Source organism: Geotrypetes seraphini, chromosome 7 (assembly GCF_902459505.1).
Source record: "Geotrypetes seraphini chromosome 7, aGeoSer1.1, whole genome shotgun sequence".
NCBI classification, from domain to species: domain Eukaryota; kingdom Metazoa; phylum Chordata; class Amphibia; order Gymnophiona; family Dermophiidae; genus Geotrypetes; species Geotrypetes seraphini.
Genome location: NC_047090.1, coordinates 63,600,070 through 63,615,660, shown reverse-complemented (window position 1 = coordinate 63,615,660; position 15,591 = coordinate 63,600,070). Strand labels below are relative to the sequence as shown.

General features: G+C 41.4%; 1 protein-coding gene across 6 annotated transcripts in view; it reads right to left on the bottom strand.

Moving 5' to 3' along the window:
• SCUBE1 (signal peptide, CUB domain and EGF like domain containing 1) overlaps positions 1-15,591 on the bottom strand; it is a 545,901-nt gene that overhangs the window by 101,191 nt on the left and 429,119 nt on the right. For all 6 annotated transcript variants that reach the window (XM_033951623.1, XM_033951624.1, XM_033951620.1 and 3 more), the window contains 3 exons: positions 11,189-11,311; positions 3,792-3,911; positions 1,638-1,730 (listed from right to left, as the gene is read on the bottom strand). In XM_033951623.1, the coding sequence (XP_033807514.1) occupies positions 1,638-1,730; positions 3,792-3,911; positions 11,189-11,311 (336 nt within the window). The remainder of the gene's footprint in view (positions 1-1,637; positions 1,731-3,791; positions 3,912-11,188; positions 11,312-15,591) is intronic.

The following is a 15,591-nucleotide window of genomic DNA, read 5'->3' as shown; positions in this document are numbered from 1 at the left end:
ATTGCATGTGGGAAACAGAAACCCGAGGCACAAATATACGATGGGAGGGATATTATTGACTGAGAGTACCCAGGAAAGGGACTTGGGGGTAATGGTGGACATGACAATGAAGCCGACAGCACAGTGTGCAGCGGCTGCTAAGAGAGCGAATAGAATGCTAGGTATAATCAAGAAGGGTATGACAACCAGAACGAAAGAAGTTATCCTGCCGCTGTACCGGGCAATGGTGCGTCCGCAACTTGAGTACTGCGTCCAGTATTGGTCGCCGTACCTTAAGAAGGATATGGCGTTACTCGAGAGAGTTCAGAGGAGAGCGACACGACTGATTAAGGGGATGGAAAATCTTTCATACGCTGAGAGATTGGAGAACCTGGGTCTCTTTTCCCTGGAGAAGAGGAGACTTAGAGGGGATATGATAGAGACTTACAAGATTATGAAAGGCATAGAGAGAGTAGAGAGGGACAGATTCTTCAAACTTTCAGAAAATAAAAAAACAAGAGGGCATTCGGAAAAGTTGAAAGGGGACAGATTCAAAACGAATGCTAGGAAGTTCTTCTTTACCCAACGTGTGGTCGACACCTGGAACGCGCTTCCAGAGGACGTTATAGGGCAGGGAACAGTATCGGGGTTTAAGAAAGGATTGGACAATTTCCTGCTGGAAAAGGGGATAGAAGGGTATAGATAGAGGTTTACTACACAGGTCCTGGACCTGTTGGGCCGCCGCGTGAGCGGACTGCTGGGCGCGATGGACCTCAGGTCTGACCCAGCAGAGGCATTGCTTATGTTCTTATGTGGAAAAAGACTGAAAAGAGCCTGAAATCTTAAACAATTTATTTATTTATTTATTAAAAGAAGAAATGATAGAAATCAAAATATTATAACAAAAACTGCAAAAAGAACGGAAAGGCACAAAAAGTAGAAAGGTTTGATGCACTTATGAGTAGAGAGACTCTAAAATACAGCTTCTCAGCTCTGCGGAAAACTAAGATCCATTTTAAGAGCCATTAAATTTTTAGCAGCACTTTCTGGACAATGCAATTGATAATCACTACAAATCACTCTGATGTTATACATATAGCAGAACGATGATCCAGAGATGGAGCTTGGGCGGAGCTGGAATTTTTCCAGAGACTGGTGATGATCAGTACTGGTATCCGAATAATTATCCATATAACTTAGGACAGCAAAAAAGCTGCCCTCAGATATCTAGATAGATACTGGTAGTGGCCAATATATATATTGCATGATATACTGATATCATCCAGCATGTAATATTTGGATAAATACCGTATATAAAAATGCAGACTGTACTGCTTAAATATTGACAGATCTGAAATTTTTAAAATTGCACCAAATGCCTTTAAGTTAATACAAATAAATTTCAGGATAATGATGTGTTGCTTAGAAAGGATAATATGGATATATATAACAACATAAATATTTGATAAATAGTGTTCAAATCAAGCATCAGTGTAGGTTTTGAGATTATTTGGCTCTTCAGTGCTATTGTCCCTATATAGACATGCAGGATTTTTAATCACTTGATATGGATAAGCTCAAAAATCTTTGGAACCAGTCCAAAGTTTGAATTTGAGCATTGTTCATAAATTCCACAGCTTTCATTTTGACACGCTTACCTCCACAGCTAAGAATGGCTGTATTACGCTTCTGCTGTGACTTGCTTTGCTGAACTGGGATTCCACAACTTAATGTATAACTGTTTTCTGAATCTAAATGGAAAGAAGCATAGAAAGTTTACAGGGTCTCCCTGCCAAAAATACCCTGTGTTGAAGATAAATATATAACCCAAATTGTTTTAAATCTATTGACAGAATGTTAAGTGAATGTCTTATATTCTGAAAAGGTACAATGAAATTTAATTTTACAAACTTCTTTTATTTTTTGAGAATACAATTTTTGATACTGTTTTCTCCATATTTCCAAAATATTTTGTGTACCAATAGCATATTAATATCTAATGTGGATTATTTGTGCTGAACATATTAATTTCTGAATTTGATTTGGAATATGGACAACAGACCCGCAAAATATTTGTTTTAAAAATTTTCCAAGTCCCTCCAACATGCAAATATATTATTTCTTAGAAGACTCAGACCTAAATGCACTAAACGCTAAGATCATGTACTGATGGTCGCTAAACCAGTTTGACTGGTTTAGTGACCGTTCAAATTTGCTGACCCAATGTTCAAAATGGCTCACCGCTTGGTTTTCTGTGTGTTTGTACATTCTCTGTCTCTGGCATGCATTACTATTAAAATGAGGTCATTAATATTAAAACAAGCCATCCGATCGATGGCCTAACATTGCAATACCATATTCAGATCGCTAATACTGACCTGAAAAAACCGACAGGTCTACCTGTCAGTAACTGTTTTACCAAACTATACAAGAGGATGGATCTTTGTCTTTATCCAACCCAAATATTAGTTAAGTATAGAGATAAAGGTCTAAGGATATTCAATAAATCACTTTTATCTTATAATGTTAAGCATAATCAAATGCAATCAAAATTCATAATTATAACCCATTTTGCTGAAGTAAATTTTCTGTGTTCTGACATGTTTTTAATTTTTTTTTATGGGTACAGATGTGTGTGTGTGTATAGCACACACACAATATCTGGCCCATAAAAAAAAAGTTGAGCCGCTCTCCCCTCGATGACATCCCCCCTTTCCTGACACCCCCAGAACAAAATTAGAGGCAGGAGGGATGCCCACTTCCTCTTGCCGCTGCAAACACCCCCCTGCGCCGAGCTGAACCAACCCCCCTACAGGAAACTCCCTCCCCGTACTTTAATAAAAATTGGCAGGAGGGATACCCACTCCCTCCTGCTGTCGTGACCCTCCATGCCAAACTGAACCCCCCCCCAGGATGCCCCCACCAGGACCCTTCCCCTTCCCCACTCCCTGTACTTTAAAAAAAAAATTGGCAGGAAGAATACCCACTTCCTCCTGCCACAGGAAACCCTCCCCCCATCCTCCTTGAACCACTCCCACACCTCTAGTGAAGAAGACAGCAGGAGGGATGCTCAGGCCAAATGTTACATAATTTTTGTCTCCCTTCTCTGTACCTTTTCTAAGTCCACTATATTTTTTTTGAGATACGGCGACCAGAATTGCACACAGTATTCAAGTTGCAGCCATACCATAGAGTGATAGAAGGGCATTATAACATTTTCATCTTTTGTTTTCCATTCCTTTCCTGATAATTCCTAACATTCTATTTGCTTTCTTAGCTGCTGCCACACATTGAGCTGAGGGTTTCAATGTGCCCTCAACAATGACACCTAGATCCTTTTCCTGGGCAGTGACTCCTAACATAGAACCCAGCATCATGTAGCTGTAGTTTGGGTTCCTCTTTCTCACATGCATCACTTTGCACTTGCTCACATTAAACATCATCTGCCATTTTGAAGCCCAGTCTCAGTCTTCAATTTGTCCTTTCCAATCTACAACCATGTTATTCTTTGGGTGGCTTTTATTATTTCTATATATCTACCTATTTCCTTCTTGAAGCTGATTCATTTAAATAGCTGTCAATAGTTAAGAATCTCACACTTTGTACAACTAGTACACATTTAGGCACTTTAACATAGAATTAGAGCAGATACATTAAAATATTTCTCTTATGTAGCTAAAAACAAGAATTTTAGTGTTCTTTTTCAAATTGTTGATGCAAATGCACAACTGTACACTATTCATGCCTTGCCCATGGTCAAAATCATTGTTTAAGGTACTGTATGTTTTTGGATATTACTGTACAAAACAAACCTGGCACAAAGAGTGTGTTGGAAGGGCATGATAAATAACAGCTCTCCATTCCTCCAGACTTAATGCAGACAAGCTGAGCCTTTGGAATTGGTTTTGCATTCGGAAAACATTTCACCATCTCTGCAAAACAATAAATAAGAAATATATTGTATAAAGTGACTGTTAATTGTACAATATGAAATAAATATAACAGCATGCTATTGAAGTAGAGTCAATTCTAAGAAACTATTACTACAGCACTTGGAAGTGATGAATGCCATTGTCACCTACTCTCTGTGGATTTAGAGAACTACGAGTAGATATTATGGAGCTAATTCTATTGCAAGTAAGTGTGGCTACATAAGGCAACTATTATATAAAGGAAAGTAGATGCCAACCTATAAATTAGGCACAATCACTTACACTAGCCACAGAGCAGATACAAGCACTCATGCCTAAATAATGTAACATAGCATTCTTTAAGTTCTGTGTATAAGTCCTGCCCAGATGCCACCTGTGTGTATGCCCATCAGTCAAATATGTGCTGTGTAAGACATATGTACATGTATCAGAATAGCAGAATCTTGGCCTTTACATATGTATTTGCACACTCATGCTATTATTCTAATCATTTATACCTATGTGGCTAATTATAGTATAGACTCACTAATAATATCACGGCTACATCAACAGTTGGATGTCATTCAAATAATTCAACTTGCATAGCCACTGGAGACTGGCTAGGAAGCCAGATTTCTTCAAATTCAATTAGCAATTGCATCCATATTATTCTCTTTACTAGAGGATCTTCAGATTACCAATCAGGAAGCATAACTCACTGGCCGCAATTGTCATCGATCCAGAGTATTTTAAAGAAGCTTATCTTTTCTTTCTTTATGTATACTAACTCCAAACTGGCATCGATTGTAATAGTTTAAGAAGATATGCACTTATCTTACAGCACCACCTCTTCCAATGCAAATCACGTTTCATTGATAACTCATGGGCTATTTAATAGATGAATAGATTCTGTATTTCTTGCTTTCTCATGCTCTTTTACAGATAGGTATGTTTGCTTGCAAGCAGCTTTTGTTTCCTCTGTAAAATCTAGCTCCTGTGTAAATGCATTGCGGGGAAGGGGGGGGGGGGTGTCCCAACCTTGAGTGTAAGACATCATAGGTGTATTTAAATGCCCATACTGCAGAATAAAAGCTCAGCACTAGTATCCAGCTGTTGTTACAGCTTTTCCTATAAATTCAAGAAAAATGTTTATATCTACAAAAAGCCTTACCTATCAAGTTTAACCTCCTTTGGCCATGGCGTTCTTTCCTGTATATTTAAAGGGAGCCCCTATGACGTCACAGTCAATCTTACACAGGAGGTAGATTTTACAGAGGCAACAAAAGCTGCTTACAAGCAGACATATTTTGTTTGAAAGGGTGGAGGAGATGATTGATGCCTTCACATCCTGAAACAGCTGACATAGGCGAAACGCTAGCCATCGTCGATATGGTGGATTCTCCTAACAGATGAGTATCGTGCATATCTATCTTAAAGTACAGCGACTTTTGTTTCTTGCATTACACAAGGCGTTTGGCACAAAATACAATTGAGGAGGTTTTTTAATGCAATGAGGTTCACCTATCCACTAAAAGCCTTTCCACGTTGAAATTATATGGGATTCTGAGGCTTTTTCCTAACTGTTGGATTTTCAACCAATTTTAAAGCCGTTAATGCTTGAAGCTTAAGTTATTATGATTCAATAACCTTTCAGACAGAAATTATTTTGTGTACTTTACAGCGAGTGTCATTAAAACAACTTGTTTTGTAGCTTGGTGTGTCCCTATATACTTAAGTTGGGAATTCTATTGCAACGATAAACCAAATATTTTTCAAAATGTCCAGGGTACAATTTAGATGTCTGGGGCTAGACCTGTTTTAATAATGAATAAGTGCCAATAAGGTGCCCAAACTCCTGGTTTAAAAAATATCACTATGGGGCGGGCCAAGATGGCTGCGATGTGAGGGGCCGTGAGAGAAGCTTTGAAATCCTCTCGAGTCTGTTTTTCATATTAAAAAATAATACCTTTTTCTTCGATGCCTCATACGAAGAGGAAAGGGGTGGTCAGGGTCACTTCCTCGCCGGCCCTGGCCCCGGTGCAACAGACTATGGAACGCTTCTTTTCGGCCCTTCCGGCGGCTGCATATTCTAGAGTGGAGAGCCCGGCGCTGGGTGGCGATTTGAGGGAGTTGCTTGCCCTTTCGGGCACTGAAATTTCTCTATCTCCTCCAGGTTCCTTCATGCCTCCATGTTGACCCCTGAGACACTGAGGCGAGAGACATGCGATCCCGGAAGTGGAGACGCGGGGTCTCCTGGCGAGGGCACAACGTCTTTGGCTGGACAATTGATGGAAGCAAGCAAGAGAGGGGAGTCTATCCTCTCTGACGGAGGTTTCCATGAATAGCATCTGGCATTTGCTTTAGCGGATGGAGGGGAAAATGGAAAAATCAACTGAAGAGGTAACTAAAATAACTGAGAAACTGGATTTATTAACTGGAACAGTTGAAGCAATGAGATTAGACTTTACTGTCCAAGCTAAGCAGATGCAGGAGGAAATACAACATTTACAACAGTTTAAGGTGGTTTCAATCAAAGATAGTTCTTCTATTCATAAGAAATTAGAGCAATTTGAAAATTTTAATAGACGTTTGAACCTCCGTATCTTAAATTTTCCACAAATTTCGAGTGTCTTGCCTCTTGACTTATTGAAAATATATTTGAATGAAAATTTAGAAGTGTCTTCAAATTGTATTCCTCCAATTAATAAAATTTATTATTTACCTAATAAGAAGATGCCTGGAAGAGAAGAAGGTGAAAATGAGATTGAAAGAGAGAAAAGAGGGAAGAAAAATGATAGAATTTGCAAATGTGTCTGCTCTTCTTGAACAAACAACAGCTGACACTGATAGAACAATGCTCTTAGTATCATTTGTTTTTGAGCAAGATGTGAATATGATTATGAAATTGTTCTTTTAAAACTCTCAAAAACTATTTGGGGAGTAGAAAATATGGATATATCCTGATGTCGCTAAGATTACTCAAGAGCGGAGGAAAGAATTTCTCTCTCTGTGTCAAGAGACTATTAATTTGGGAGCAATGTTTCTTTTAGCATACCTCTGCAAATGCTTGGTTAGGTATTTAGGAGTTAAATATACATTTTTCTCTCCAAATCATCTGAAGGAATTCTTAGATGTGAAGGTCATCAAGGATTGAGGGATAATGGAAGTAGCGGGCGCTTTGATACACTAAGCCTATTTGTATAATTAAATGCCTCTTTAATTTTCTCTCACTATTTTTTTACTGTTTGATCACCCCCCCCATTATAGTGGTCTAAGAAGGGGATAAAGTGTATGATTGTAAAAATGAAGTAGCATAATTCTTGGTTTGTTTTTCCTCCCTGTGTTTAATGGAACAAGATATATTCTTGTAAATTTTGAGGTATAATTAGAAATAATAAAAAAAAAAAAAAAATTAAGGTGCCCAAACTGACCAGATGACCACTGGAGGCAGTGATGTAGTAAGGGTGTGGGGGATGGACTGCCCCAGGCACCATCTTGGTGGGGGGCTGGCATATCCCTCCTTTCTGCCCCAGCTCCATCCCATCCCCCCCACCCGCCAAGCACACATCTTCACTCCCACCCCCACCCCCGTACCTCTAGTTCTTTGCTGAACCGGAAGTGATGTCAGAGATAGCCAACGTGGGCTGCAAGTTGGATATGCTGCTCACACCGGGAAGTTAAAGAGGTACAGAGGAAGGGAAGGGGTGCGTGTATGGGACGGGGAAGGGGCGTACATAAAAACAGGGGAAGAGGTGGGGAAGAGGAGGGTGGTGCCACTGCTCTGGGCACCTCTCACCCTCACTAAGCCACTGACTGGAGGCATGCCCCCCCCCCCACTAGTAGTTACTGGCTCCCTCCCACCCCCCTAACGATCTGAAGGAAACGTACATACCCGTTTCCATGACTGCTGCAGATGTTATGGCCAATCCTAGTAGAATAACAAGCAGGTGTTTGTAGTTGTACAGTGGACTCCAGAGAAAGGGACTCAGGCGCACATCCCACTCTAACTAGTACACTTGTGATGGAAAGTGTGAGTCCACCAAAACCCACTGTACCAACATATAGGTGATACCTGCAGGTCCAAGGGCTATTGGGGTGGTACAGTGGGTTTAGGTAAGTTTTGGAGAGTCCCTATACAAAGTAAAATGGTAATGGTGAGATGTATACCTGGGACCTCCTATGTGACGTTCGGTGCCCCCCAGGGTATCCCACTGATCTGGTGGGATGTCTGTGTGGTCAGACAACTAAAAATGCTGGCCCCTCCTGCATTCCATGGCTTCTTTTGTGCATTTTTCATTTAGACTTTCAAAAATGTTCAAAGAGATAGACACAGTAAGGATGAATGTCTAGAGAGGTCATTTTCAAAAAGCAATATAAACATTTGCAGTTTTGAAAATGATTATTCCAGTGCAATAGGTGAGACATTCTAGAGGCCACAGGGTTATTTCCCCTTACTCACATGAGCTGCAGAAGAAATCTTTAGTTGTTTTAGGTTTGCAATACTTTTTGTTCTCGCAAAATATGTCATTCACCTAAGATGTATTATTTCTAAAAGTTCTGCCCCATGTTCCTCCATAAATCTGATAACTTTTTTAAGAGCAGTGATTGTTTCAACAGGCACAATTTTTGTAGCCAATCTCTGAGTGCAGATTCAGAAATAGAGGTTCTTTGAAATTTTAGCTTGTGGCTCTCCTTTGTATACTCTATCCATAGCTGATAATTTTTCCTCAGCTGAGTAGCACTTATTTCCATTCATCTCAAATTTCAAATATGCAGAGTTAGGTTTGTATATCTTACCCCTGTCATACTTGGACCAGAAGGGAAATTCATTCTCTCAACTACAAGGTCATTTTCAGGACCAAAAATGTTGCTCCATCATGCACAATCCAAGAGCATAGGTAAATAGAATAATCTGGATCAGCATCCGATTGAGCAGGTAGTTACAGGAACAGCAGCTAGGCCAGAAGTTAGTTGCCTTGGAAGAGGCCTGCTAAAATATTGTTTCCTGACAGCAGAATGATGAAGTAAGCAAAAAGAGCAGGTCCAAAACCACTACTCTACCATGCACAATCCAGGATGTTAGGTTGATAGAATAACACGGATCAGCATCCATTTGAGCAGATGGTTACAGGAACAGCAGTTAATCCAAAAGATAAAGGGAATTGAACACTTCTCATATGAGTAAATGCCAAAAAGTTTAGGACTCTTCAGCTTGGAAGAGATGGCTGAGGGGACATATGATTGAGGTCTACAAAATCCTGAGTGGTATATAGAATGGGTAAAAGTAGATCAATGTTTCACTCTTTCTAAAAGTGCAAAGACCAGGGGACACTCAATGAAACGAGATGGAAATACTTTTAAAACAAATAGGAGGAAATATTTTTTCACTCAAAAAAATAGTTAAGCTATGAAACTAATTGCCAGAGGAAGGGGTAACAGCAGTTAAAGTAGCTGGATATAAAATAGGTTTGAATAAGTTCCTTGAGGAAAAGTCCATAATCTGCTATTGAGATAAACATTTATTTATTATTCAGTTTTCTATACCATTCTCCCAGGGGAGCTCAGAATGGTTTACATGAATTTTCAGGTACTTAAGCATTTTTCCCTGTCTGCCACACGAAAGACTGCTAACCACACGAAAGACTGCTAAGGAAGCTATGGAACCACGGGGTGCAAGGGGAGGTCCACCGATGGATCAAAAACTGTCTGGCGGACAGGAAACAGAGGGTTGGAGTAAAGGGTCATTACTCAGACTGGCAATGGGTCACGAGCGGAGTTCCGCAGGGGTCGGTGCTGGGACTGCTCCTGTTCAATATATTTATTAATGACCTGGAGGCAGGAACAAAATGTGAGGTTATTAAATTTGCGGATGACACCAAACTATACAGCAGGGTTGAAAACACGGAGGACTGCAAAGATCTCCAAAAAGATCTGACAGCGCTGGAAGAGTGGGCCAAAAAGTGGCAAATAAGCTTCAACATAGGGAAATGCAAGGTCATGCATGTAGGAAAAAAGAACCCGATGTTCACTTACAAAATGGGAGAATCACCGCTAGGGGTGAGTAACCTTGAAAGAGACCTGGGAGTGATGGTAGACACATCATTGAAGGCGTTGGCGCAGTGCGCCACAGCCTCAAGGAGGGCAAATAAAATGTTGGGCATCATTAAGAAGGGTATCACGACCAGGACGAAGGAAGTCATCCTGCCACTGTATCGTGCAATGGTGCGCCCGCACCTAGAGTACTGTGTCCAGTACTGGTCGCCGTACCTCAAGAAGGACATGGCGGTACTTGAGGGAGTCCAGAGAAGAGCAACTAAGCTAATAAAGGGTATGGAGGACCTCTCATATACTGACAGACTGAAAAAGCTGGGGCTTTTCTCCCTGGAAAAGCGGAGACTTAGAGGAGACATGATAGAAACCTTCAAGATCATGAAGGGCATCGAAAGAGTAGACAGGGACAGATTTTTCCAATTATGGGGAACCACAAGTACAAGGGGGCACTCAGAGAAATTGAAAGGGGGAAGGTTTAGAACAAACGCCAGGAAGTTCTTTTTCACCCAGAGGGTGGTGAATACATGGAACGCGCTACCGGAGGATGTGATAAGCAGGAGCACGATACAGGGCTTCAAAGAAGGGTTGGATAGGTACCTGGAGGACAAAGGGATTGAGGGGTACAGATAGGAGTAGAGGTAGGTTATAGGGATAGGATTAGAGGCAGTTACAAAATTAGTCAGGGACACTGTTCAGGCAATTAGGCCTGATGGGCCACCGCGGGAGTGGACCACTGGGCAAGATGGACCTCTGGTCTGCCTCAGCGGAGGCAACTTCTTATGTTCTTATGCCCCGGTGGGCTCACAATCTATCTAATGTAACTGGCTGGGGCGATGGGGAGATTAAGTGACTTGCCTAGAGTCACATAGAGCAATGTGGGTTTGAACCCACAACCTCCGGGTGCTGAGGCTGTAGCTTTAACCACTGCGCCACACAATGGAACGTTCCTACTATTTGGGTTTCTGTCAGATACTTGTGACCTGGATTGGGCAGTGTTGGAAGCAGAATACTGGCCTAGAGAGACCATTGTCCTGACCCAGTACGGCTATTCTTACGTTTTAATGATTTGAATATTAATTCCATAGCTTATAACTTGGATTTCCTAATTCATGCAATCATGCTCTTGAAATACTGATAATGACAAATAAAACCAATAAAATAAAGTTTTTATTTTTTCTGCCTTTGCTGCTGCCCTGCTGAAGGAACACACAAAAATGGGATCAAAGAAGTAGCATATTCTCACTTACCAACACAGTCCTTTTTATTCCAGTGCATTCTTTTTCCAGGCGGACAAACACATTCATAGCTTCCCATTGTATTGCTACAATCATAATCGCAGCTACCATTGTTGATACTACATTCATCAATATCTGAAAACATATTTAAACAAACATTATAATGATAGGTAGCCGTTCAGGATAAATTTTTCCCCCCTAAAGCAGGGGTGTCAAAGTCCCTCCTCGAGGGCCGCAATCCAGTTGGGTTTTCAGGATTTCCCCAGTGAATATGCATGAGATCTATTTGCATGCACTGCTTTCATTGTATGCTAATAGATCTCATGCATATTCAATGGAAGATCCTGAAAACCCAACTGAATTGCAGCCCTCAAGGAGAGACTTTGACACCCCTGCCCTAAAGTGAGATGTACTGCTTTGAAACTGCCAGTACTGTAATACAATGTTATAGTTGGATGGTTCTGTAAGAAAAAATAATTACAGTTTCAGTCTATTTGGACTTTCTATACCATCCATACTGATGCATAAAGCTAAGTGGTGTATAATACAGAAAAACATTTTTCAAACAGCAGAACGGAATCATACAAGGAGAGGAGAATCATTTGGTACTTTAATATGAGTCCAATAAGGTAAGTATGCCTTCCAGGGTGTTTAATGCCAAAGAAGGGGGCCACACCCATCATAATAAGAGAGTCAGACATTAAGGGCTCTTTTTACAAAGGTGCGCTAGGGTCTTAATGCGCGGAATTGCGTGCGCTAAAATTCCGCATGCGCTAGCTGCTACCGCCTCCTTTTGAGCAGTGTAGCGTGGCCGGCCCTCAAGGCTCGCAGTAACCGGCCCACGCTTACAATATTCTTCCCAGCGTGTTTCCTCAAGATGGAGGAAGTCCCTGTTGTGCATAAACTTATCCTATGTTTATAAACAGAATGGCCTCTATTGTTCAACTGAGAAGTCCAAAAAAAATGCATCAAAAGAAAATGTATTCCAAAGGTCTTTGGCAAAATTATGAAGAACAACATAAGTTAGTAACCAGCCTGGTCTGGATATCTGTCCCAAAGTTCTTTATCAATGTCCCAGGTGTAACAGAGTCTCTTGATAGTCCTTGACTCTCCCAGAGTCTTATTGGTAAATAGGCCAACTATGCATGGTGCACTGCACTGTACAGCGCTGCCTCATTAAATGCAGTAACAAAAGATTGGCAGATTTGTCAAAGGGTTCCTTGTTATTCAAAGGAAAAGAAACCTGCGAACTATTCATCATGGTACTGTGTAAATCCTGTCTCAAGCTTACAGGATATTCACACCTGCTGGAAAGAACTTGCTGAAGTTCCTTTCACAGCAGCTCTCTTGATAAGCAAGAAAAAAAAAAAACTTCTCATACCAGCAAAACCCTTGGCTAGCATCCATTCCATTAATTAGCAGACTTCAAGAAAATCCTCATGTTCAACAGAAATGGAAACATTCAACAAAACTCAGCACAAAAAAAAACCAATTCCAAACTAATTGATTTCCATTTCTTCAAATAGTCCCACCTCTGGTAAAGTGTTACAATCCATAGCTTCACCTTCAGAATTTACCAGGGTTGTATCTTCTGGTTCTGGGTCCAGCATTTCAATGTCCCTTGTCTCAGGGAGACCTGAAGGCTCCTTCCACCTGAGAGCTTCTCCTCTGTCCCCTTTCCTCTTGGTCAGCCAGCTCTCTAAATGCTCCCAAGCTGCTGTACCACACCCAGCCCTACTCCAGGGCTGAACTTCTTTCAGCTGTGGTTGCCTTCTCCCCTGCTTAGCCAGCTTTCCACAAAATGGAGGATTTAAAGGGGCCCTACCAGTTTTCACCAGGCTGTGTTCTGCATTAGGTTTAAACACAGCCTGTGCTTCCTGTTCTTGTTCTTGCCTAACAGGGATAACATGGTTAGCCCGAACTAGTTTCAGGGGGTGTTTTTTATCATTCTTCCCTGGCACAAGGCCGGCATTGGACTCGGGCTTGTGACAGCAGGCAGTAGATTTTTGGCTAGCGCGCACTAATCCGGTACGTGCGGTAAAACCCGTAGCACACCTTTGTAAAAGGAGCCCTAAATGCCTGATTGAAAAGCCAAGTTTTATAGCAATTTTAAATTCCTTTATTGAAGATATACTACAGATGTGTAGTAGTTAAAAATTTAGAATGATTTGTATAGTCCACTTCTCAGACAGTGCTAATGAAAACAACATATCTCATAATATACTACTATTCCAGATCATTTTTAAAACTTTGGAAAATATTTGGTAAGGCTCAGAACTGAATATAACTTTAATGTACTTTTACAACCAACTTAGGATGCTCCATCAGCATTGATTCTATTTAATTATTTAATTATTTGAAGCATATTCAATAAAATATTTATTGTGATCCTAACCACTGACTTTAAATTATATACTTAGGGCCTCTTCTATTAAACTGTGCTTCGGTTGTTGGAAAAATAATGGAAGTGTTGCTGAAAGAAAGGATAGTGTACTTCCTTGAATCTAATGGGTTATAGCAGGGGTGTCCAATGTCAGTCCTTGAGGGCCGCAATCCAGTTGGGTTTTCAGGATTTCCCCAATGAATATGCATGAGATCTATTTGCATGCACTGCTTTCAATGCATATTCATTGGGGAAATCCTGAAAACCCGACTGGATTGCGGCCCTTGAGGACCGACATTGGACACCCCTGGGTTATAGGATCCGAGGCAATATGGCTTTACAAAAGGTAAATCGTGCCAAACGAACCTGATTGAATTTTTTGATTGAGTGACCAGAGAGCTGGATAGAGGACATATGCTAGATGTAATTTACTTAGATTTCAACAAAACCTTTGATACGGTTCCTCATAGGAGGCTGTTGAACAAACTTGAAGGGCTGAAGTTAGGACCCAAAGTGGTGAACTGGGTTAGAAACTGGCTGTCAGACAGACGCCAGAGGGTGGTGGTTAATGGAAGTTGCTCGGAGGAAGGAAAGGTGAGTAGTGGAGTCCCTCAGGGTTCGGCGCTGGGGCCGATCCTGTTCAATATGTTTGTGAGTGACTAAACTAAACTAAACTAAGCCTTAGGTTTATATAACGCATCTTCTCCACTGAAGTGGAGCTCGACACGGTTTACAGAGTTTAAAAATATGGGAAGAGAGAAGAGAAAGAGTTTACAAAGCATAAAAAGAGGGGATGTAATCAGGAGAAGAGATTATTATATGCTAGAGAAAAGCCAGGTTTTCAGTTGTTTTCGGAATAGTTGGAGGGTTCCGCAGCGGGACAGTGAGGTCGTTCCAGAGGCCGGTGATTTTTGAGAGGAGGGATCTACCCAGTTTACCTGCGTGGAGGATGCCGTGTAGAGAGGGGAAGGATAGTTTATGTCTGTGGGCAGATCTGGTGGCAGTTGGTGTCGGGGCGAGGAAGGACAGAGGGATTAGGGGCGGAAGGATGCCGTGAATGATCTTGAAAGCCAGGCAGGAGCATTTGAAATGAATTCTGGAAAGTACTGGGAGCCAGTGAAGATTGGTAAGTAGAGGGGAGACGTGGTCATATTTGCGTTTAGCAAAAATCAGCTTAGCCGCAGTGTTCTGGATAAGCTGGAGTCTGCGAAGACTTTTTTTCGTTAGGCCTAAGTAGATGGCGTTACAATAATCGAGTTTGGATAGGATGATGGATTGTACAAGGACGGTGAAATGCTTTTGGTGAAAATAGGATCTAACTTTCCTCAGCATGTGGAGGCTGAAAAAACAAGATTTTGCCAGGGAATTCAGGTGATCGTTGAGGGAAAGGGAGGAGTCGATAGTGATGCCAAGGACCTTGCTTGAGAACTCAAGGTGTAGAGCAGGGCCTGTGGGAAGGGTGAAGAGGGCGGGCAGGTGAGTTAATTTTGGGCCGAGCCAGAGTAATTTTGTTTTTGATTCATTTAATTTCATCTGTACTGAGAGGGACCAGGCGTGAAGTCTCATTATGCATGATGTGATGTTCTCTTGGAGGTTTGTAAGGTTTGGATCTGTTTCGAGGAGGATGAGGATATCGTCTGCATATGTGTAAATTGTTTCAAGGGGGGATAGTTTAAGGAGCTTCAGGGAGGTCATATATATGTTGAAGAGAATAGGGGATAGGGGAGAGCCCTGGGAACACCACAGGATGGTGTCCATGAAGCGGATTTGGAGCCGTTTGTGTTAACAATGTAGGAACGATCGCAAAGGAAGTTTGAGAACCACTTTAGGACAGAAGAGTCTATCCCAATCTCGGAAAGTTGGTAGATTAGTATGTCGTGATGCACGACGTCGAAGCCGCGGAGAGATCAAACTGTAGGAGAACAGCAAATTTGTTTCGGGCGTGTAATTGTTGCACCTTTGAGATTAGGGAAACTAGGAGGGACTCGGTGCTGAAATTGGGCCTAAATCCGTATTGGTAGTGTTGGAGAAT